Source organism: Talpa europaea, assembly GCF_964194135.1.
Source record: "Talpa europaea genome assembly, chromosome: 8".
NCBI lineage: Eukaryota > Metazoa > Chordata > Mammalia > Eulipotyphla > Talpidae > Talpa > Talpa europaea.
In genome coordinates, this window is record NC_140075.1 from 42,365,251 (window position 1) to 42,391,167 (window position 25,917).

Sequence of the window (25,917 nt, forward strand, 5' to 3'; positions counted from 1 at the left end):
CTTGCCTACACACAGTAAACTTAGTTGAAAATATCCTGAGAAAGATTTAGAATGTGATTGTTATTGCTGGTGGCATTGTTGAGCAACTGCAATTTCTTAATGCTTCAGTTAGAACAATATGGATAATTTTAGGAAAGATAAGAGTCCTGTTTGTCTCCTGTGAGGTTTTTTTTTGTAAGGATGAGAGCCTACCAGCATCAAAATTAGCAGATAACTCTCTGCTTCTTGAAAGAGAAGAGACAATAATGGAGCACTGTTGTAGATAATGCTCAATCACCAGTGCTCTTTAAGATTTAAAGGACAATAATTAGGAAAAGGTTTACACATTGACAATTCTGAGTTGAAAAATAATTCTGAGAAGTAGGACACTGAATAAGAAGTATAAAGAATAACAATAATTTATTGAAATCTGACAGTTTAAGAAGAATCTTTCAATAAGTATAAAATGTAAAATATAGCTAAAGAGACATGCTATGAGAGTAATTTGATTTTTATAAAAAATAAAATAATGCTGTATCTTACAACAGTTGGTATCTTGGGTTTAATGAAATGTGGAATCAAACCTTCAGATTTGGTAATTAATTGAATGTGGGGAGTGCATCATCAATTATACTAATATCTATTCAATGTTGACAACAATAGAAAAAAGAAGATGAAAAATATCCAGAATAACTAATATTATGCATGTGAATAAATAATAATATTATGCATGTTTTAAAGTATATGAAAATATCTAGTGTTGAGCAAAAACATAAAACAGACTACTGTATATTTACTCGTAATTAACTAAGTACAATGTTGTTTTTAAAAGTTTGAAGATAATAGGTCTATATTCTAGGTGAGGGAATTCAAATGATTCATAACAAATATTTTCAATTGCCTGAATGTTTCATAGTGCTATAAAGGGTTAATTATATCAACTTACCCAATAATGTGAATAATTAAAGTAAATAATGATTAGAAAATTGTGTTAAACCCAGAAACAAGCAGAAGCAGTATGTATTTTTTAGGGCTGTTATCTTCAGTTTAATAACAGTATTGGATATAAAGAGTCTACCCATTTTATATTTGTAATAGAAATTAGCTAGTCTATGAATATTGCTAATTAACTATCAGACATCCATTTGTGGAAATAGCACACCCTTCTCCCATAATGAAAAAGATGTACCATTGGAAAATCTGCTTATAGCTTTCATGAGATACTCTTCTGGTGCCTTGTCTCATTCTTACTCAATTTTAGTATATAATCAAATTAATTTTCACTGATAATAATAATAATATGCACTTAGTAAAATCAGCTTTTATATCCTCTACCTAAATATCAAATCCCTTAAAAATTACAGAATAGTCTACTAAAATCAGTAAACTTCTTTTAATATAATTACGTTAAGAACTAAGAAATAGGGCCTCCCTGGTGGCGCAGCGTTTGAGCGCTGGGTTACGAAGCTGCCCGCAGCCTCTGCGTTGCTGGTTCGATCCCCGGCTGCTCCCAGGCCGGCCACCAGAGGAGGGTCCCACATGGTGCACAGACCTCTCCTGCCACCTGCTGTTCCCCTCAGCAGTGTACTTCGGTCCTTCTGCCTGCTCTGCTCCCCGCTCTGGCTCTGGTGAATTCTCTCACCCTCCCGCGCTTCTGACTGTACCCAGTGCTTGTATAAATAAATAAATAAATAAATCTTTTTTAAAAAAGGCATTAAAAAAAAGAACTAAGAAATAAACCAAGGTATGACAAATATTAAAACTTTAATAGAACAAATGTTGAGTTAGAACACATCTCATTTAATTTAGCCTATGACATATCCTTCTTGTTGATTTTATGGGATGATTGACTCTCCGGATATTTCCATAGATCTGACCATTTGGCCCCATTTTTAGTGTCTGTAGTCTAATTGGCTCATTTTACCTAGGAATGTCACTTGAATAGCTGGAATCATGTGGTAGGATTGGGACTATACTATAGAGTGATCAGGATTTCTGCCATTTCAAATAATGACAGCACCTCTGAATTAGCTAAGGATGGCCTTTTATTTTCTCCTAACAAAAGCATTAGTTACTAAGAATGTGGAATAAAGGACATTTCAATCCAAGGTTTGTCATACACTTCTAGGGGAAGTATATGGGGTCTGGGAAGTTACTTTAGTTTCATTAAATGTAAAATGGGATAGACCATAAATTTCAGCTCACATTGTTATAAATGTGAATTCTTCAATCATATAAGACATAGGAAATGATACACCATAGAACTTTGGCTAAAATTCTGAAACCATTAAAAAATATATAGAAGGAAATATAGGCAAAACACTACATGACATACACCTCAGCAACATCTTTAAGGACACATCACCCAAAGCAGTGATAGTGAAGGCAAAGAACAGCTGGGACTACATCAAATTAAAGGGCTTCTGCACAGCAAAAGAGACAGTAACCTAAATAAAGAGATACCCCACCGACTGGGAAAATTTTTTTGCACACAACACTAATGATAAAGGACTGATCACAAAAATCTACAAAGAGCTGATGAGACTCACCAAAAACAAAGTAAATAATTCCTTCAAAAAATGGGCAGAAGAGCTAAAAAGGAACTTCTCCAAATTCTGGCTGCTGCTTAGATAATGTCCTTGAGGTGATTATGAACAACTCTTATGCCTTCATTTCCTTATTTATAAAATGAGGGAAATTTATCTATAACATTGAATTTTTGAGAATAAAATGAGGCAATGCATGTAAATATTAGCTACAATGCTGAACATTATACAGGCTACTGGTAAGCACTTCATAAATACCGGCTATTGTAAGCCAGACTGCTGATTACAGTTAGAGCCAACTTAATACAAAAGGGTGGAAATCAAGCCTCTTTCCTAGCTTGAGACCTTACCTTTAGCATTACTTTTCTGTTGAGTTGATCATCAATAAGGATCATTACTGAGCCTAACCATTTTCTTCCAGATTTGAACAAATATACATGAACTAAATTGCTTGCCAAAAAAAAAAAAAAAATTGCCTACTGATACTTTTAGTCCTTATGTCTTTCTTTTTTCATTTTTGTTATTTAATCTCTCTAAGATCTTTTAGTTAGGAAGTTTCTCAATAAATGTGATAAAAAATATTTTACATTTACACAGAGCTTCAGTGTTTACCAAGCATGTCTCTACTTGTGAGGTAAGGGGCCTTTTTTTTTTTTTTTTAAACATTCAGGTTTGTAACACAAAACACAACAAACCAAAAACAAACAATTATAAATCAGAGGCAGGGGAGGAGGAGGGAGAGGGATCAGTGGGAGGGAGGGAGGAGCACAGGGGACTGTGATGATGGTGCACGGGACCACTGGTAAAGGAAATTCTGTGGGGACTATATCTGAGGGCAGGGGGAGGAGGGGAGGCAAATATTGTTTGAAAATGAACAATGATGTAACAAAATAAATTTAAAAAAAGATTCAGGTTTGTAATGAAAGTCATATTATTTGATGGATAAACTCTTGAAAGTTTATATTTATGTGTGTGTTTCTTGAAGTGATGGTAAAAAATTTAAATTATAAGGAAGTATAACCTTCTAAAGACAATTTTGAGCCTGTCTGTGAAAATTAATAGAAAGTTTTTTATTGTACTTTTCCAGATTACAAAGTATAGATTGAATAAAATTAACAAAGTCAGAAGGGCAGAAATGAAATTTGGATTCCTGTCTTCAAATTGTGTTCATTATTCTGTAATATTTAGATTTGGCATGGGTACTTGATCTCTGTGGTCTGATAGCATAGGCATAGAGGCAAAGTGTGGGGCCCAAGAAAGTATATAACTATCTCCTAAGTAGGATTGCTCAAGATTCTAAATATGTTTTGTTAAGTTCCTTGAGAAAGAAAACATTAAAAAAATAAAGAATTATTGATAGGATGAAAATACAAAACTGATTTATATAACACTTTGCATTTTATAAATCACTTTCTCAACCATTATCACACTTGAATAGATTTCTTAGTTACTTAAGTCACATTATTTAGGTGTCAACATTTCAAAACATTTTAAGGCAGTTAGTATGATTGTCATATAATATGGTGGAAAGAATTGCTCACTTATGCCATTATTAATCCTGGTCACAGAAAGGAGAAAATGGAAATTGCTTGGAATCGGTCTTAGGGGCAATCAAAAATGGAAAAGTCCTCTAGAAAGCCACATAACTCTCTTTAGATGTATTTAATGTTTGAAGTGTGGGACGGGCAAGCATAAACTTGCAAGGAGAGGTGAAGAATGTGGAAAGGGTTGGAAGAAGAAAGACGTTTACAGTGATGTATTAGTTGGTTCACTTCTTGACGACAGGTGTTGAGAAGAAAGCATACATACATTGTTCTTTTCCTCTTCTCCACTTTGCAGTTTCTTGCAGCTCATAGGAGCATGGTGCTAAAGATTCTTTGAATCCCAATTCTTAATTTTTTACTGTCACTGTGACTGCCACAGCCCTTGGCCTAGAATATGTCAGTAAGCATTATTGGAAAAGTATTACTTCCTTAATTCAATGACGGAGTCAGTGCTATTCAGTATTTTTTCACACAATCAATAATGAACAGGATCTTAATATACACTGTCTTTCCTCTTGTCTTTTTTCCTTTTCTTTTATTCATTATCCTTCATTCCTTCATCTCTGTCCACAACTACTCTTTTTCCATATTCTGTCATCTAAATTAAAGTATGATTTAAATATAACTTGTTCATCATTGATATACTCCTTATTCATATACAATGGCTTTAATATTATACATTTATTATTACATTGGATTCTCATTTGAAAACACAAGTTATGGCAGTATTGATATTTATTACCACTTTATCCTTATTAATAAGTTGTTTTACTTGAGTTGTATGATACATTGAGTAATTTGTTCAAGATCACCAAGCAAGTGATTATTACAGCTAGAAGTATTAGACTAAACATGCCTACTGAGAAAAATCCAGTAAGACAAAAGTTTCCCTTTATTAAGCTAAGAAACAAGAATAAAGAAGCCATCTCTTTATAATCTCTAGGTTGTAAAATAATAACAATTTATTGACAACTGTAGCCAATGGTATAACTGCCCACTAGCTGTGAGAGGTATGAATTGAATTGTGACTGGTGAAAAAAGTGACTCTAAGCTAGAGGGTAGCAAGAGTTTTGTAATTTAAGTGAGTATTTAAAAAAGCTATTGGTGATTTTAACACCATTTTTTGTATAAAATGACTATATTTGATAGAATAAGAAATAAATTCCAGTCTATTAAACTTTAATAAACATAAGATTAATAATTTCAAATCATTTTAAATGGCAAAAATGACACATGATTATGAAAATATTAACTATTTTAGATTTATAATGAAGTAACAGTATCTTCCTCACCCATTTTCACTTTGTAAAGGTAACTGGTTATTAATTAATAAATATATTTCTAGATATTTTCTGCACATGTATTAATGCAATACACATATATGAAAGCATACTAAGCCTACTAAATACAAATTTGATTTTTCACTTTTCTGTGTATTTTATATATAAGCTTATATTTTTTATTATTTTCCCATTTTATAATTTGCTATAATTCATCTAATCAATATCCAATTATTATTGAATATTTAGGCTTCCAAGTTTTATAAAGTTGCAGTGAACATCCTTGTAAAGCAAATTATTTTAATCTTGTGTAACTATCTGAGAGCTACGTTCAGATAAATGAAAGTTCTGTTGTTGTTTTTTTTAAAGATTTATTTATTTATGCATTCAAGAACTGGAGTATAGACCAGACATGCAGGGGTAAGGGTGGGAGGATTCACCAGACAGAGTCGGGAGCAGAACAGGCAGACTGACTGAAATACACTGCTGAGGGGAGCAATGGGCAAGACAGGAGAGGTCTGCTGCACCATGCGGGTAGCTCTCTGGCCAGCCTGGGATTGGACTCATGCTGCAGAGGCTGTGGATAGCTTCATAGTATGTGCTTAACCCCTTGTGCCACCAGGGAGGCCCGGAAATTCTTTTAATGATAACTATATTTCAAACTTTCCTGTTGCAATTTACAATGTCATTTTGAAGTTTAATCTGTGAAGATGCAAAGCACCAAGGAATGGTATTAAAAGAAACATCTTTACCATTACTGTCACACGAAACTTGCACCAAGAACAATTTGGTTTCATTGTTTCCAGCAAGTACAAGTTTCTATGTACCTAACAAACTGATTATTCGCTCTGAGATGCTGACTGAGGCACAGTGTGTTAAACCATGTATATTTTTAAAGTTTCAATATACAGGACTATCCAAGAAGGCAAATGATCACTATATAGGGTAGGCATAGACTTCCTCCTCTCACTAAGATCCTGGAGTCTTGAATCTTTACTGATTTGTGAACTAGTTGAGAGCCATGGTATCCATTTAGGCTTTTGCACAACTTTCTTAGCTATGAACAGTGTATTTTTTCTTGCAGTTATCCATTGAAATTTTTTCCTTTTTCCTCTTTCAGAGCTGGGAGGGGACTTTATGGTATTGACAGTATGCCAGATCTCCGCAGGAAAAAAACTTTGCCTATTGTCCGAGATGTGGTAAGTTACTCCTCATTCAATTCATTTTGATTACACGTGTTGTCTTTTTCTTTATAAATGTCATATTGCCCTTCTCATTTAGTACCCTAGTCTCTGTATTTCATAGAATAAAATGACTGGAGCTGAACTCAAGTTTTTTATTTAAAATATTAAAAATATATTTTATATTTTTTTAAAAATCTGGATGGAGAGGATAACTCTAAATTTTTGACAGCTTTTGATATTAGATGAATTACAAACGGAGTGAGAATGACCCTGTAATTAAGCAAAAAGAAGTTACACAGCATGCCAAGATAGCTGTTGCCACAGGCTTTTCATGTGTTCAGTGTTGTGAATGGCCACAAGCCTCATTTATAGTCTTGATTTGAACGTCTCCTTAATTCAGTAGACTTTAATATTTTACAAAGCAAACAGAAAATATTAATCAGTTCTCCTTTCTACTAGAATAAGATCAAGTCTAGTCAAATTAATAAGCTATTCAATTATCTAAAGAAAATCACAGCTCCCAAGTTATTAAAACATTCATTAACCCTGAATTGTTCTTGGTGCAGGTTTGGTTGAATAATACAAACTCTCATATAATGAAATATGCTGGGGACTCACTAGAAATGCAAAGAATTAGTAGTTGCCTGTATAAGATTATAAAAACAGCATTTTTCTTCCATCAGCAAGAAGAAAATGAGTACTGTCTATCATCCACAATAAATTCACATTTTCTTGAAGCCATATTTTTACCATGAAACTATATTTCCTCTGGAGAAACAAAAATGCCCTTAGAACACAAAAGCACACAATTTCTTGATACTATTTTTAATATTGTATTGAAAAACTTTACCTAAAGGCCATTGCTTTCATTTAAAATTAGGAAAGGTAATGCATTGACTAGAAAGATTTTATACTAGAAAACATACCACACATGCACAATTAGCTTATATTCCTGTCACTAGGGTGCAGTCATTGTTTTAAAGGGTTAGGCTTATTTAATATTGTCATACTCTTTTATCACTGTTAGTATGTCTAACTATTTATACTTTGTTTCCTCTCACACCTGGAATCTTCAGGCCATGGTAAGTGATTTTCAATTTATTTAACTGATATTTTCATTTTCTCAAATATACTCTGTATTTTTCATGGCATAAAAGAGGGAAAGATAGGGAAGTAAAAAAATCAGTGACAAACACAAGATTGAGTTCTCCAGAAATTTGAGATCTACTTCAATTCTGAAAGACAGACCAAATTATATGTACACTGGGTGCAAATACAGACCAAAGGAAAAAAAAAGGACATAAACAGCTTTAAGGACAATAATTGTCAGATATGCACTATAACCTTGGGGAAACCCAGAAGGCTTGTAAACCCTCTGTAGGTTTAGGGTGGAAATGGATGGTATGTGACTTTCTCCTTAGGATTGTGCAGAATTTATCTGTGTGCTTTGTAGCTTGAAAAAGGTATGTTTATCGAAGACCTCCCTGGTGGTACAAGGGGTTAAGTCTCAGTACTACCAAGCAATCACCAGCTACTACATCATGAGTTTGATCCCCTGCCACGAAGCTAGCCCACATGGTGCAGCAGACCTGTCTCATCACTGCTCACCTCAGCAGTGTATTTTAGTTGATCTGCCTGTTCTGCTCCCCACTCTGTCTCTGGTGATTCCTCTCACCACCACCCCATCCCACCCTACCCCGCGTACCTCTGGCCTACTCCCTAGCTCTTATCTGAACAAATAAAATAAATCTTTAAAAAAAGAACAAGCTGTATTTATGAACAGATGCATTGTTCTACTATGGCTTTCCTTTGTTCCTACAGGACAGAAGATTTAATATCCCCTTCTAGGACTTCAGATTTCCATAGTTAACTAGGACGCTGTTGAGTTTATTATACTGCATATATAATGGTTCTTTTTGCAGTGGGGAAGCTAAGGGAACTTGATTCTTGCTTTAAATTACCTAAGTTACCGTACTGTGTGAAGAAACCAAATCTGGGTATAATGATTCTGACTTGATAAAGTAGACACTTGGAAGAAAATATCCTGATCAGTATGGAAGAGTATTCCAGGGAACTGTGAATATATCTGGCACCATCTAGCATCAGCTGTGATTCAGGATCATCACATAGATCAGCCGGCTACCTGCTAGTGGTAACATTTTATGATAGGTGGTCATGAGCACCTTGAGTGAAAATGAAGTTCTTGAAGCCTCTTGCTAGTTTGTAAGTGTTGTTCACGTTGAAATAACTGGCTTCATTTGTCTCATTTGTAAAATTTATGATTGGGTTTGATACTATAAGGGGTCCTTTCAGCCTTAATGCTCTAGAATTCCACATTCTGAATGAACTGACTGGCTACTGTATTCTTGCACTTTCACATTCTGCTCAGTAGTATGTACGTAGCAGTCATTTCATGTACTAATTAATAGCTCATGATTCTATTTGTTTTAGACCTTGGCTGCCCGGAAATCTGGACTCTCCCTGGCAATGGTGATTAGGACATCACTGAACAATGAGGAACTGGTAGGTGTTGAACCACTTAGTAACTACATATTGATCATAAGCCAGGCAAAAAACTGTTCTGGTTGAGCCACTCATTTATAATGTTCATTCCAATGTGCCAGGAATAATTGGGAGTCTGGGAAATGTCTGACACTCTACTAAACAAATTTATGAGGGCCTCAGCATCACTACCATATGATTCTCTGCTGCTCAAATATGCATCCACCTTCCCATTCTTAGTAATACTCTCCCACTGTAACATAGCTTACCTGTTACTCTCACCATGGGGTGGCAGGGGGAGAGGGAACCTTAATTTTTACTTAGTTTGGATTTTTTTTTCTTTTTTTTTTTAAGATTTATTTACTTATTTATACAAGCACTGGGTACAGTCATTTTTCTTCTTCTTTTTTTAAGATTTATTTACTTATTTATACAAGCACTGGGTACAGTCAGAAGCGCCGGAGGGTGAGAGAATTCACCAGAGCCAGAGCAGGGAGCAGAGCAGGCAGATTGACAAAGTACACTGCTGAGGGGAGCAGCAGGCCCAGCAAGAGAGGTCTGCAAGCCATGTGGGACCCTCGCCGGTGGCTGGGGAGCGAACCAGTGTTGCAGAGGCTGCAGGCATCTTTGCAGCCCAGCGCTCAACCGCTGCGCCACTGGGGAGGCCTGGGATTTTTTCTTCTTTATGAGGTATTCCTTAATATCATGCTCCCCTTCTGGCTGAATTATTAGTTTCCTCATCTGAACTTTTTAGCATTTAATCATCGCTTCCATAGTGCAGTATGGTTAAGAGTAAAGTCTTAGGATGAGTCCAATCTGTGGTATTAGGTTAGCACTATTGTATCTGTAAAGTTATGCAACTTCTCTGAGCCTGAGTTCTATCATCTGAGGTGATAATAAGACAGGATGAAAGGAGAGGATATATGTGTAACACTTCACATAGCATAGGGTAAAATAAACAAAAATAAAGGCTGAATTTTTAATACTTGTTACTGCAATTATTTTGCACAATTTTTTTTTTTTTTTTTGCGCTCATATCCTTGCAGGAAGTGCTATAACTTGTTTGTTGATCTTGTTAAATGTTTTCATCCCTTAACAACAAAAGGGCCTTAAGGAAGCACAATGGTCTGTGGTGGTGGGTGCACTATGGGGGCAATACCTGATAGGGGCATCAAATATTATCTCAGTTAAAATAAATGAATAAAATAAATAAAACATCTTTTAGAATGACAAAATAGTTTCATGCCTGTTGTTTAGAACACCGTCTGGCATGAGGAAGATACTTTGTAAATTCTTACTGAATGGAAGAACCAATGTGATTAGGACACACAAATAGGCTACAAATATGTAGATCAGGGATTCTTAGGTTTGGCTCATTAGATCACCTGGAGGAGCTTTAAAACATACAGATTGCTCAGTGAATCTGATTTATTTAGCTTCTGGTATAGCCTGGGTAGAAGGATTTTTTTGTTTGTTTGTTTGTTTTGTCTTTTTAAATCTCTCAGGTGATTATGAAGTACAGTGGTGTGTCATGGTAAATTCCATCATGCACATACACTTGACAGGGACTTTTGCTCAAGAAAATCCTCTTTTATGGGGACTTATATAAGCTACCTCTCCAAATTTTAAAGACTTTATAGAATTAAAAAAATACCCATAATATTTCTTTGTTTTACAATAAATTTCTGTGCACTTTAGCTCTGAACACCATTATTTGCATTTGTATTCCTCACTTTTCTGTCATTGCTATCTTCCACTCAAAAAGCATGTGTCCATTTGAATATCTAGTTGCTATAGCAGTTTAAAACATTTTCTCTTGTGCCACAGAATTGAAAAATGTGGTTGCTTTCCCAACGTCATATGCTTACTCATACATATTAGATTTATGATGCCATGTTATATTTTGAGTATAATTTGAATATAAGAGAAACATCCGCTGGTGTGTGAGAAAAGCCCAGTTCCCTCGCTGAATCTCAACTTATCTGATATTTTGCTACTGAGGAAATAGTCAAGCTCAAGGTTTTTATTGATTGACCCCTACACTATTTCTTTCTTGTATATAAAATAGGGGATTTAGTTTAAACCAAAAATACTCATTCCATGAAAAGCTTGGTGGAAAAGACAAAGAACTGATGGGAATGTGCCTACATTTCCTGAGGGCCTGGAGGGGAGACTTTCTTGTTCAATCAAGTATTGAATGACTGTTTATCAACTTAAAAAGTATTATTTGTTTAAGTTTTACTAAGTACAAGGCTTCTCTTTGTGTTGAGTGGATGAATAGAGACTGCCAGCTCCTGCTGAAACTCATGAAGGCTATTTCCCTGGGGCCCATTTAGCAAAAACTAAATGAAATATGACTTCTGTTCAACAGGCATATTAAATCTCATTCTTGATAAGCTGCCACATTAAGTTGTTACATGGACAATGAACATAAATGTTGAAGTGAAAACTTTGCACTTTTCAGTGCCGAAAGTCTTCCTGGGCTTCATCAGTGTGAAAGCGTGAAATATTAGCATTTTCGTGAACAAAAATGGCTTGACTATGTGGAAAATTTCAAATGCTTGCTCTTCTCTTTTAATTAAAAAGATGTATGGTAAAAATCTCAGCTATCTCATTTAGGAAAGGCAAGACTCTAAAGTCTGATGTGAGGTGACAGTGGGTCAGAGAGCCCTGTGCCCATTTACACTCTGTGGGCAGTGGGAGAAGCTCTGCCAGGTGCCCCATCCATCCATTACCACTTCCAGCTCACTTCCACCACGAGGAGCTGATAGGTCTGATTGGGGATTTCAGTCAATAAACTCTTAAGGACTAGGTTTCTGTATATAGCTTCTTGCTTAATAACAGAAGAAGGGATAACAACTTAGTCTTCAGGGCCTCCTGGTGGTTTAGGGGTTAAGTCTCAGTGCTATCACACTGTGCTGTCAATTCCTAACCAGGGAGCTGACCCACATGGCACAACAGACCTCTCCTGTCTCACCCCCAGTTCCCCTCAGCAGTGTACTTCAGTAGATCCACCTGCTCCCCACACTGTCTCTGGTACATCCTCTCAACCCTGCACCTCTGGCCTGTACCCCAGTTCTTCTATGCATAAATAAATAAATCTTTAAAACAAACAAAAAAAAAAAACCACTTAGTCTTCAAATGCCCCAGTAGCCTGCATGGCCATACTGATCAGCTTTGTGTTTGCTTTCATAGCATGATAGTTTCTCAGGTGTGGTGCCAACAGTGGGGCAACCAAAGGAGATCCATTTGATAGTTTAACAAATTCACTGTCTACTGTGTCAGGCATTGTTTCAGAGTCTGGAAATTAAATGGTCAACAACTCAGCTAAAAATCCCTGCTGCCGTGAGGCTTACCATATAGCTGAAGGGAAACTGAGATAATGTGTTTTTTATTCACTATTGTAAGCATCTAGTAGGCAAGAGTATTTAAAAGAAGATAGGCTCAGGTGAGGGGAATAGATAACTCAGGTAGCATGAGAAATCGTGTCACCAAACTTAAAGAGATTTTGGAACTGGTTTTTATTTTTTTTTAAGATTTATTTATTTATACATGCACTGGGTACAGTCAGAAGCGCTGGAGGGTGAGAGAATTCACCAGAGTCAGAGTGGGGAGCAGAGCAGGCAGAAGGACCGAAGTACACTGCTGAGGGGAGCAGCGGGCGGCAGGAGAGGTCTGCGCGCCATGTGGGACCCTCCTCCAGTGGCCGTGGAGCAGCGGGGGATCGAACCGGCGCCGCAGAGGCTTCGGGCAGCTTCGCAACCCAGCGCTCAACCGCTGCGCCACCGGGGAGGCCCTGGTTTTTAAATCTTGATGAACATGGCTGGAGTTGGTCTGATGGCATTTTTTAAGGAAGTGTAAATTTTTGGTAAAGGTTGGTTTGTATATGAAAGTGATGAGGGTCCTTTTTTCAGTAGCAGGATTCAGGCCCAGTAAAAAGGGCTAACTAGGTGGGAATAATCAGAAGATCAGACCTTGGCTTTATGAGTAGCATGGCACTGCTAAGTAACATGGAAAGAGGAAGCAGGTCAGAATACCTGTCCAGTACTTAGGGATCAGTCCCAAAGCTGCAGGCTCACTGTACACCCAGGTCCCCTGGAATCCTGCTCAAGAACAGGAATTCTCGCATGACACCTGAACAAGTGTTGAAGTGATAAGGGCCTGAAATGGAACCTCAGTTCCACCTCTAACTACCTTTGAGAACTTGTTTGTATCAGTATTCTGCCTCCCTGAGACATGTTCACCTCATCCATAAAATAAAAGAAATAAGTTTTTTCTCATAGTTTGTAAGAACAATGTAGAGCATGTATAATAAGGGAACTGAGGCAGTCACTAGAGATTAGGTGTCCAGAGGACACAGAGTCCAGTGTCTCCCTGTAACCTTTGTAACTGAGGGTTAGATTTCAGGGCGTTCTCGCTTGGGAATCGCCAGTAGTGACTCCAATATGAAGATTATCTCTTGCATACAAGTTTTGCTATTGGTTCTTCTTCCTACCTTTAAGATGACAGTTTAGCTTGAGAGAAATGTTGTTCCAGCTCCACCATTTACATGAGAACTTGAGCATATTTCTGAAACTCATTGACCTTGATATTCTGGTATATATGCTAATTATTCAAAATTTTCACATATGTATTTCTAAGTAAATGACCTATCATTGGTTTACTGTGTCCTTTAACAATTTCAACAGTAGCACCATTAAATAATTTGGGAAGTTTTTATTTTCGTTGCTTTTCTGGTATGGTTTGCATAAATAAGTGTTGCTTTACCTGAAATGACTGGTAAAACTTGCCTTTAAAATCATCTTTCAGGTTTATTGAGGGTGATTTTCTGACAGCTAAATCAACTTAATATAATAATAGGATTCACGTTCTTTAATCATTATTCTTGAACTAATTTTGATAATTATAATTTTTTAGAAAGTTGTCTTTTTCCCCTAAATTTTCAAAATTAATACCATCAAAGTTTTCATGTAATATTATGATTTATAAAATGCTGTTTTCATCTTATCTTTTTTCTCTTGTTTATAAAAGCCATACTATGAGTAATTCTCCAGAGTTTGCTTTATTGATGCCATATTGTTTTTGTTTTCTATTTTGTTTATTTCTGCTTTTCTTTAGATTCATCCTCTCTTCTCTTTGTATTTCTTCTGAAGCTGCCTCTCTAACTTTGTCACTAAATTTGATTTTTAACTTATTAATTTTGATTGCCATTTTTAATTGTTGCATATATATGGCAGAATACTTACAGCATCAATGAAGGGAATGCCTAACAATGTTACATAAACTTGTGTATCCATGACTCAGCACTGAAAGAGAATATTTCATCCCTCCTTGTCTATTCAGTCCTCATTTTATTTTTTTCCTTCCAGCATTCAAATATTTCATGTCTATCATTTCCTTTCTGTGGTTTATGCTTTTTCCCATACTTGTATAAAATAACTTAATTTCCTATTTTTCCTCTCTAACATGCATTTAAAGTTACTCATTTCCTCTCAGTGTACTCTAGGTGCATGATACAAATGTTGATATATAGCCTTTCTGGAGTTTATATGTAATTACTGCTTAAGTGATCCAGTGGTAAATATTTTGACTCATCAGTTATTTAGGAAGTGTTTTCTAGTCTTCCAAAGTAATTTGGGCTTTATTTTTGTTACTGGATTGTGCTTAGATGACATGAACTGTATATTTTCGTTTTTAGTATTTAATTGAGCACTAACTGTTAAGTGTGTAATCAATTTTGTAAGTATTCCGTATGAACATTTTCAGTTGGATACGTACATTTTCAGAACATCCATATTTTTGAAAAATTTCTCCTTTCAACATTTTTAACAATCCTATTAATCTATTAATTGCTTTTTCCTTAAACTATATTCTCTGTGATGTTAATACAGCAACACTAGATTGATTAGGTCAATATTTCCTTAATGGAAATTTTTGTAGTCTTTTCTTCAAATCTCAATGTATTTGATGTGTTTCTCATAAACAAAAAGTTTAATTTTTAAAATTTTGTTTCAGAATTTCTCTGATTAGAGGCACATTCAATCAAATATTTATTATAATATATTTGAGCTTAGTTCTATTACTTTTAGGGCATTTATTGTGTCTCATCCTGTACCTATAGGACAGTAGAAAGATTTAAAGAATGCTTAATGAAGTATTTCAAGAAATGCTCAAAACAAAAAGTGTTCTGGGCCTCCCGGGTGGCACAAGGGGTTAAGACCAACGTATGAAGCTATCTGCAGCCTCTGCAGCATGAGTTCAATCCCCGGCCATCCAGGGAGCAACCCACATGGCGCAGCAGACCTCTCCTGTCTTGCCTGCTGCTCCCCTCAACAGTGTACTTCGGTCAGTCTGCCTGTTCTGTTCCCCACTCTGCCTCTGGTGAATCCTCTCACCACCCACACTGCTGACCTGTACCCCAGCTCTTATATGCATAAATAAGTAAATCTTTTTTAAAAAGTCTTCTTGGAATTGTCAAAATTTGATTTTTTGTTCAAGTATAGAAAAGGGATGGTTTATAAAATCCCATGATCCCTCATGGGTACTCCAAAGGATAAAGAAGAAAACAAAACTTCAGCACTTAATTCACTGGTTAACATAGAAAAAAAGGGGAAAAGATAGATGGCAAATGTAGACAGACAAGATTTGTTCCTCTTATGTTAACAGTTGCTGCATTGCAATTTTGTTGGGGGTAAAAATGCTGTTCATTGCTCTTGGCAGGAAGGCTTCTTTGTTTCTTGGACTCATTTTAGTTTGCTCATATAGTTATGAATAGAAAAGGTAATTAATTTCCTTCTAGTGTCCTAATTGTTGAAAAATATATTAGGATTTTTTTTCAAATTTCACTTTCTTGGAACAGGATTTTTTAGCAAAATATTTGTAGAATATGAGCATCTTCCCCTTTATAGTGTATAGGTTATACCTGGCTACAAAGGTTTATCAGAGTGAAAGCATGCCGTACCTTCATTTCTACAGATTAAAAATATCTATACACAATAAAAATTGTCTTTTCTGAAATCACTCCAGTGAAGTAAAAATAATTTTTTCCTCGTTGAACAAGTCTTTTGTCTATAAATGGAGAAAACACTGGAAGAACATGCATTAAACCATGGCTCACTTTTAAGAAATAAAATTGCATTTTTTTTAACTTTCGTGATTTTTTTTTGGCTTCATAAATTATTTTTACAGTAAGCATACATACATTCTAATCAAAAATAAATTTTATAAAATAATGCTTGTTGTAAAATATTTGAAAATAAAAAAAAATAGATAAGCAGCAAATCACCTTTATTGCTGTCCGTATTGGTAATACAAGTAATTAGAGTTCTCCTTGTACTTGGGGCACTCTTGTCTGTATCTGGTTCCTGTTTACCTAGGCCAGTGACCCTCTTTTGATCACATATCCAGTTATATCCTTTCACTTCTGCTAAATCCTGCTAGCCACACAATTATCTCTCTGCCTGCATGAAGTGCTGTATTAAAAAGAATTCCCTTTTCTCCTTAAATCAACTCAAAATCATTGTCCATGGCTAATTTTCAGGCTTCTCATTTTCTGCATTGCTTTTATTCAGTGCTCCTTACCCTGTCTTTTCCCTTATTCCATGAAAATCCCACAGTCTGTGTCCTCCTTATAATAATGTTTAGTCTTATTTTGCTGCTAAGAAAGTATCTTCCTTCTGCAAGATGCAGAATTTCCCTGAGGTGTAAGAATTCCTTCTCATGATAAGTATTTTTAAAAGCTTTCCCTAGCTATTCATTTCCTGAGTTTCTAAATTGACCATCATTTCATCTAATAATTTGCTAGAGTAAGTTTATATTTTCACATGTCATTTACTTTAAAGTAATTTTCAGATTTGATAAACACATGCTTATATTCTGAAAATCAAGAATGAATAAAAGCTCATAATATTTCCCTGATGCTGGGGAGACATACCCTCTAGTGAATTATCCAGTGATTTTCTCCAGCTTTTAAATGTTGGTGTCTTTTTAATGCCCCATTCAATTGATTCTCCATGTTTTGGCAAGTAAATTTTCTTTGTTTCTTATTTTTTGAAATTAGCTTTACTATCTCTCTTCATGACGTGGATCATGGCTCTTGAACCAAACTAAACAAAACATTTTTTAAAAAAACCTCTCAGTTGTCTATTCAGACCTATTTTTAATTTGTTTTCCTCCAGCATGTTTACTTTTTTAGCAAATGTTCCTTGTACTTATTACTCCTGCTGTAGCCTAAGAGGGATGACTATATAGCATTTACCTTCAGTAAAAAAGAAAATGGACATAGGGAATAATAAGATGTATCAATCGTTTACTTAACCTTAAAATATGTAAATAATTTGGGCCTCCCTGGCGGTGCAAGGGGTTGAGTGCAGCACTGTGAAGATGTCCGGAGACACTGCAGCGTGGGTTTGATCCCCAGCCTGCCAGGGGGATAACCACATGGTGAGGAGGCAACCTCTCCTGTCCTGTCTCGCCTGTTTGCTCCCTTCAGCAGCGTTTTTGGTCCATCTACCTATTCTGTTCCCTGCTCTGTCTCTGGCGAATCCTCTCACTCTCCCACACCTCTGGCCTGTACCCCAGTTGTTGTATGCATAAATAAATCTTTTAAAAAATGTAGATAGGGCCTCCCCGGTGGCGCAGCAGTTGAGCCCTGGGTTGCGAAGCTGCATGCAGCCTTTGCAGCGCCGGTTCAATCCCTGGCTGCTTCCCAGCCACCCGAGGAGGGTCCCACATGGCGCGTAGACCTCTCTGCCGCCTGCTGCTCCCCTCAGCAGTGTACTTCTGTCCTTCTGCCTGCTCTGCTCCCCACTCTGGCTCTGGTGAATTCTCTCACCCTCCCGTGCTTCTGACTGTACCCAGTGCTTGTATAAATAAATAAATAAATAAATAAATGAATGAATGAATAAATAAATAAATAAATTGTTAAAAAATAAAATAAAAGGTATTTTCTGTCCCTTGGGGAAAAAATGTAGATAAATTAATGCTCAAAAATAATCCCTTTCCCAACTCTTGTTTTCTAAGTTCATGTCTCTCTTTTCTTGTGTTCAGTAGCAGACTGTGTTCTGTTCCCACCTAGTGTTTCATTGAGTAAGAACTGTTAATTTACTAAAACAATACATTGCCAGGTATGCTTACAAACATTAAATTTCCTTCCTATTTTTTTAGGTAAACTGAAAATGCTATATTATACACATACACCACCACCCCACCTTACTCTCAGGCCAGCTAGTACAGGAAACTGTCTCTGGATCGTTGATGGAAAATGTTATGCCAGGAATCATTCAATTCACTTTAATGATGTTGGAAAGAACCCACTCGGTAGAGTAGTTAAGGGGAAGCAAAGATGAATATTACATGCTCTTAATTCTAAAAGATCTCTTAACAGCTCTTTGCAAGATAGCCTTATCATGAATTAAAGTCAAGAGACTGACTTGGCTCAGGCTGTCGTTATTGAAAAGTGTTGGATCCAGTCATTCTGTCTCTATAAATCTTCATGTGAGGCTCTCGCTCTTGAGTAATTCCCATATTTAACCATAATGCTGTTCTGTAGACTCACTTGAAACAGAAAGAACTTTGGCCAGAACCTCATGTAATAGTGAAGCTGGATCTTGATATTCAAAAATTAGAAAAAAGTATGACACTTAACTCCCTGGTAGGGAACCTCCCAGCACCATTGCCAGACATATTGTGAGAAATCATATAGTGAGGAGAATGTACTAATAAAGGGAAATAGGCTGTTGCCATACTGTGGAATTGAAATATAATGGAAAGTTGACTGTTTGAACACTGTGGGAAGGTATTCTGAAATGAGATTTGTGGATGATTAATGTAAAATATAAATGTTTCCCATCTAGCAGTACTTATTAGCTAGGTTCCTGCAGGACTTATGTAAATAGCTACTCATTATGTAGCAGGCATTTGTGTGAAATTGACCTGCAAATGTAACTGCAGAGTGCTGGTCTTTCAGGAAGTTACCTGCATGGTGGGATACAAGAAGCATAGAGGACTCAACTGAACCCATTTCTTTCTTTATAGTGATTTTTTAAATATCCACTGTCACTATTAATACTCAGGATTTATTTAGTGTTTTAAAATCTATGGAATATAATTGTTAACATCATACAATTTGATCTTCATGGTAACACCACAGGAAGAAAAGGAGAGGAAAATAAGACTTAGAAACCTCTATAGATTACAAGACTCTTAAATTGCAGAACACTGATTTTTTTTCACAAAATATGTGCCAGGGCCAGTAATACATGCTGTTTCTTTACTAAGTAGAGAACTATGGAAGTTAGCTTCTGCCTGAAGAAGCCCATTATTTTAAGTATGTGATTGGGACTGCTAGGGAACCCGGGTCTCCCGGCTTTCTCTGTCAGTGGATTTTTCCATCTGACCAATAGTTAGTTATTAGAAAGTCCTTCCTTATACTGTTAAAATGATCTCCTTTACATGAACAACAATGTAAAACAATGTTATAGCATAAAATAATCATCTTAAAAGTTGATCTCCCTTTAAAATATAAATTACCATAGGAGATTGCTACATTTAACCTTTATCAGTAGTACTAGTACTTATGAATTAATGAGTTTCTTCCTAAGGAATGTGCAATTAAACTAGTTGTCTGCAGAAAGAATTACAGAAAATGCATAGTTGGCAATGAGGAGGGCTGAAGTATCAGTGTGTGCATGCAGTGAAGGGAGTGAGGCCTAAGCAGATACAAAAGAGGGGTGCAGATGCCTCTATAGTGTTTCAGTCAACATTGAGACTACTTTCCATCTCCTTCAGTCTTACCAAACTCAACTTAGACCAAGGATAGCATTACTTTTTTATTTTTTTTATTTCTTTGGTATTAATGCTTCCTGAGCACCTATCTCCAAGCAGAGACAAGGTTAGGCTCTGAGGCATGATGATAGGTCTGAGTAAGATGTCCGTATCCTTCCCCTCATGTAGTTTATAGTGTAGCTGGGATATAGAAGTTATCAAGTCATTTAGAGCTTTGTGCTGCTATGAAAGAACTTTACCCAACAAGGGAATCCCAATCCTATATGTAAAAATAAGTTCTTTATGTTCAAATAGTGTCACTGAGCCCTAAAACACTGAGAGAAGAACATGTGAGCAGAGGCACTGTGCTTACTGTCATCACTAATTGTGATGAGAGAGTCAAGGATGTCTCATAATACCATTTTCTGGGAAAGGTAATAAAATGGTTTATTTCATGTTATTCTTTTGCACTGAGTTGCCTTGCCTTTTCTCATCTTCACAGAAAATACATGTCTTCAAGAAGACCTTACAAGCATTAATCTATCCCATGTCCTCAACGACCCCACACAATTTTGAGGTCTGGACGGCTACAACTCCTACCTACTGTTACGAGTGTGAAGGGCTCCTGTGGGGCATTGCCCGGCAAGGCATGAAGTGTTTGGAGTGTGGAGTCAAGTGCCATGAAAAGTGTCAGGACCTCCTAAATGCTGACTGTTTGCAGAGTAAGTAATCAGTTAGACTGAAGAAGTTGGTGTGCAGAGCCTGACCTATCCTATGTATTTTCAATTTGGACTTCTTCAGCTCTTGAGGTCCAACCTACATGCCCCCTACCATTCACCCATAGAGCCTGTCCGGTCAGATATTTTGTGATGTGTGCTGATGGTGTTGAACTCTGAACTTTAGGTTCCTCATAATGAGTTCCTGGAGTACAACATCACCCTCATCAAGTTGAAAATAACAAAGTGACTACCAGCCTGTTTTTATTTTCACTTTTATCTCTTAAGAGTCCCATGTGATTAGTGGGAATGTGTTGTCATGGTCCTCAAATGGGCTAAATCACACCCCTGTGATTACAGTAACTAGAATTCTTTTCCAACCTAATCTGGTGCCTAAATACAGGAGCTATGTTCTTTGACAGCCCTTGAACAAGCTTTGGAATTAGAAACTAACAGATATGTGACTTTGGCAAATTGTTTTTAACTTCCCAGAGCTATATTTTCCTCCATTAAATGAACAGGAGTAGTAAATTCACCTCAAAGGGTTATAAGTCTGGCATGTAGTAGATGCTTAATAAATGTTAAGCATTTAACATCTTTTCACACTTCCACCTTTAGTGCATGGTATTTTAACTTTTTCATTAAAACTGGTAAGTTAGGTCTAGAAATGCTAACTATCAATAATACAAGTTACATTTCTCTTTATAGAATTTGTAATGTTTCTGTATACAAAACACTGCCTCAAGAAATTTCTCTTACTGCTTTAAGCAAGACATTTATAATGGTGACACCTTGTGTACAATACTTCCATCTATGCCAACAATTACAATTAAAAATAAATGTAGAAAAATCAGAGTTGGTAGGTATAGTAAATTCAGCCTCCTGAAAAGGTTCTGTGATTTCATTCTCAAAATGGTCTTTCAATCTGTTTGAAAACCTCCAGGGAAAATTTATCACCTTGGCAGCCCATTTAATTCATCATTAGAAAGTTCTAGCTTAAAAATTAAAACTTGGATCAAGGCCTATCTCCTAGTTACCTCTACTCTTTAAGCCAAATCTAACCTCTGGAGAAATTATTTACTAAATTAACTTTCACTGTATATGATAGGTTTTAAAGTACTTGAAAATAATAGTCTTTCAGGTTTCTAGAATTCTTGTTATTTTGTAATTTTTTCTGAAGGCATTCTAGTCCATCAACACACACACAAACAGACACATTCACACTGGGAATAAAACAAAAAATATTTTTTAAATGTGGTTTGAACAATGACCCATGCAAAACATTTTAAGGTACTTAAAATTGATTTGATTTTGGTATTTCATTCCTATCAAGCCTTAGGTCTGGAACTTACATAATTACAGTCCAATGAAATTAGGCCAGGTGATTATAAGACCCCATTCACTGGTCCGGTACTCCCTGACAGGTCAGAGATGCATGGAAATGTCAATTTAATTATGCAGCCTCATCTCAGCTTCTCTCTCACTAGTTTTACTTAGTGATTGTTCCTATACTTTTTGCTGACAGGTATGTGGAGTGATTAATAGGGACAGAGGAGACCAAAAGGAAACAGTTTTATCCTTGAGAAATGAGAACTGAGTTATCTTCCCCTCTGGGTTTCAAGTCAGCAGCAGGAGGGAGCCACCTGGTTTTTATTTAATCAGCTTATTTCTGTCCTGCTATTAAAGAAAATTGTTTTAATTGTAACTAATGGAGGAGTAGTTTGTGACCCTGAATTATGTTACTAGAACCCATAAGCAACTTTCAAAAGTTACGGTAAAGTTTTAAGCTAGAAGAAAAACGCTGAATAGGTACTGTGCATGGTAAAACATGTGTAGAAGACTGAACATATGTAAAAAGTTCCCCTTGAATTTTTTTTCAGTAGAAAAGAGGGAATTCAAATTGGAAAAAACAAATAATCATGGCACCTAACCCAATCTACCTGTATGTACTTCCTTACGCATCTCCAAAGAAGGATTTCTGTAGTCCCACTGAAAAATGTTCCCCCTTACTTTAAATTCTGACTGGAAATTTCAAGTACATGCATTCGGACAGAAAGTATTTCACCCAAAGTTCAGGAAAACCACCTTTTGTGAAATGTGTTCTTTTTATTTTGTGTGTTTTCCGCTGTAATTGTGCTAAGCTTATATGTCCTAATTAGTAACCACCACAAATTCATAATATTAACATAACCTGGCTAGTATTTTCCTTTCTGCAAACTAGATATTGATTCTCTCTCTCTTTATTTGTTTCCACATTTTGCGGCCGTGATAGCTTAAGACATACATTTATTTGTATATATTGAATAGCTACTGGGTAGGAGCTTTACTCTGAGCTTTCAGAATTAGAAAGAAAGTAATCAATATTGTGTCTGGTCCCAAATGTCTATTCTCTAACTTAGATAAATAGATATCATGAAGGCTTCACATTTTACTCCTTCAACAACAATTATACAAAATTTGTTATGTGACAAATAGGAAACTTAGAAGCAGGAATCTGTGTTTTTACTGCTCCCCAGTGAACACTATAGTCTTATTTTCCTTATAATTTAACACACATTTAAGCATAGTTAGCTGCTTAATAAATGTTGGTTAAGCAACCAATGAGGGCATGAGTATCACAATTAGACATAACATGCAGTGGTGTAAAGATCATCCTTCCATAGAACCATAGATGATTAGGGAAGCCTTTGAAAACAGTAGCTTTGAAAACCCAATGGCTACTGAGTTCACACAATTTATGTCTTGTTAAAAAGAATCAAGTATATAACATATCTTGAGTTCTAACCCAGATCTCTGAACTTCCATCAATGATTTCTCCTAATTTCTTTAAAAAAAAGAAAAGAAAAAAATTTCCAAAGTTGACCTTAAGAGAAAATAAGTGAAGGGCCTCCCCAGTGGTGTAAGGGATTAAGCACAGCACTGTGAAGCTATCTGCAGCCTATGCAGCAGGAGTTCAATCCCTGCTCTGGCCAGGGAGCTACTCACCTGGCACAATAGACCTCTCCTGTCTCACCAGCTGCTCCCCTCAGCAGTGTATTTCAGTCAGCCCATCTGTTCTGTTCCCCACTCTGTCTATGGTGAATCATCTTACCCACTGCACCTCCGATCTGTACCCCAGTTCTTGTATGCACAACTAAATGTATCTTATTTAAAAAGATAGAAAATAAGTGAAGAGTCGTTGGATTTTATTTTTAGTAATTTTCTGTTATATGGTACAGTATTTTAGTCTATACTGCCCAGACCTTGCTTTCAGAGCTCCCCATTGTGATGGCTTCTCATGGCCTGCCTTTGTGGCTGACCCACCAAGCATGAGCTGTCCCTCAATACCACCATCCCCTGTCACAATATATTGCTTTAACTTCACAACAACATTACAGAGGATATAATGGTAAGTTGGTTGTCTTCGATATAAACAACTAAAGATTAAGATTATATCTTAATCTGGTAAGTTAATTCAGATAAAAGTGATAATAGTTACCTTTATAGAATGGTCCCATTATTCCAAAAGAAAAAAAATGAATAATGGACTGTTTTCAGATGAGGTAGGCTGCTGTAGAGGGATAAAAGGGGTAAGGATGCCTTACATAATGTTTTGGAGATATTCAACTTAACATAAGCAGTGGATGTCTATATCTGTATCACATTTATCTCTATTTTATTGATCCATTCATCTTTCATCCATCTCATCTTTCTGAGCTTGAGAAAGACCTAGAGTTTTTAAAAATCTCTCTGAGCATCACTGTTCTCATATATGAAAACAATGATACTCAGCGGAAGATCACCAGAAACACACTAGTTGTGTCAGTCAAGTTCCTGGATATTAGAAGCTATTTAAGCAAAAATATAAATAGAAAAAAATGTTGCACTTATTTTTTTCTAAATTTGTGTATGTGAGAAAAGGATGGGAAGAAATAGATGTAAATGAAAGATAAGCACAAAACTCTTTATGCTTCCCTTTTCTCCCTTGTTTCCTTTTTATAGCATAGTAAAACTATTTTCTTAGCTGTGTATACTTTATATCACAATTAATTTGCTTCCTTAATCCATGTAGTTTTTTGACTCTGCTATTACAGTAAAAAATCTAGAAAGTAGGAATCTAGACAATGCTCTTGAGATTCAGTAGCTTTGACATGCAGATAGTGCATTCCTTATTTTGTCCTTTTTAATTATGCATGTGTTTCCACACTTGTTCTAAAAGTTTGCATTTACCAATGATGGGACATTTAGAAAAGGTGGGGGTGGTACAGGCAGAGGGGGAGGAAAGGTTGAGTTTTGTTTTTTTTTTTTTTTTTTCCTAAGCCCACTGACAGTGAAATCACTTTATAGAAGGTGGCAGTTCCTTGAGAGACGGCTACCTGCCCACATGCTCCCACTGTCAGGCATGGGCATCTACAGGAGTGGGAGAGGATTCAGTGCTAGGGCTGGGCTCCTCCAATTACCCTTCTGTTAAACATCACCCTTTGTTGTTTGAGAGAAATCTTGTAGAGTGTGCAGCTTTGATTTTATGTATAAAAAGGAGGCGGCTGACTTGAAGACTGGGGGAGTTGCAGGTCTATTCCTTGAAAAGATTGAAAGCATGTTCAAAGAGGAGGGTTAAGATTATCTTGGATATAAACCAACTAAAGGGAAAGGGTAGAAAATGTCAACTACATGCCCACCTACATGATTTCATTGGAAAGGAAAAACAGAGGCACGAAAGGCAGGCCACCTACATGATTTTACTGGGAAAGAAAAGAAAAGCAACAGAATTTCATGCTAAAGACTCCTGGAGGTTGAAGGGCCTCAAGCATCAGACCCTCTGCTTGCTTTCTGTGGTTGGAAGCCACCTCATTCCTTTGGGCTCAGCATTCTCAAATACAGGAGAGTGTTTATAGATGTAAATAATAAAAATTCTCTACAGTTTCTTTAACTATTCTCACTTCATTGGCTCCTATCTAGCAAATATTTACAGAACATTTAGTAAGAGACAGACACTGACTGTGGCAATGTCCATGGAGAGTTTTCAAAAAATTTTTCACAGGTCAAGTAATTATGAAACTCAAAACCCTAAAATTCTTTTCTGATGTGATTTTGAAAATGTTTATCTTCAACTTTTATGACCTTCTGAAATCCCTATACTTGTTCCATTATTGTTATTAAAACTACATGCATAATCTCACTTAATCCTTACAATTTAATCTTCCCTGTTAAGGGAGATTATATTTCCTTACATTTTCAAATGAAAAATTTAGAGACAGAAAGTATCCCCAATGCTACTGGTTAGCAAACAGCTTATCAGGATTCACACACAAAACTCAGAGCATTCTGTACCCAGAGCATTAGAGGCAGTCTGTTCTTTTGTCTTACTTAAAAGTGATTTTAAAAAAATAGGTTTATTTTATTTATGCATAGACAATCTGGGG

At 36.2% G+C, this 25,917-nt stretch overlaps 1 protein-coding gene across 1 annotated transcript in view; it reads left to right on the forward strand.

Annotated features, from left to right (window-relative positions):
- Positions 1–25,917, forward strand: part of UNC13C (unc-13 homolog C) — a gene marked incomplete at both ends in the record, with an annotated part of 463,147 nt that overhangs the window by 156,712 nt on the left and 280,518 nt on the right. The window contains 3 exons of the mRNA XM_084241221.1: positions 6,470–6,548; positions 8,985–9,056; positions 20,302–20,521. Of these exons, the coding sequence (XP_084097347.1) occupies positions 6,470–6,548; positions 8,985–9,056; positions 20,302–20,521 (371 nt within the window). The remainder of the gene's footprint in view (positions 1–6,469; positions 6,549–8,984; positions 9,057–20,301; positions 20,522–25,917) is intronic.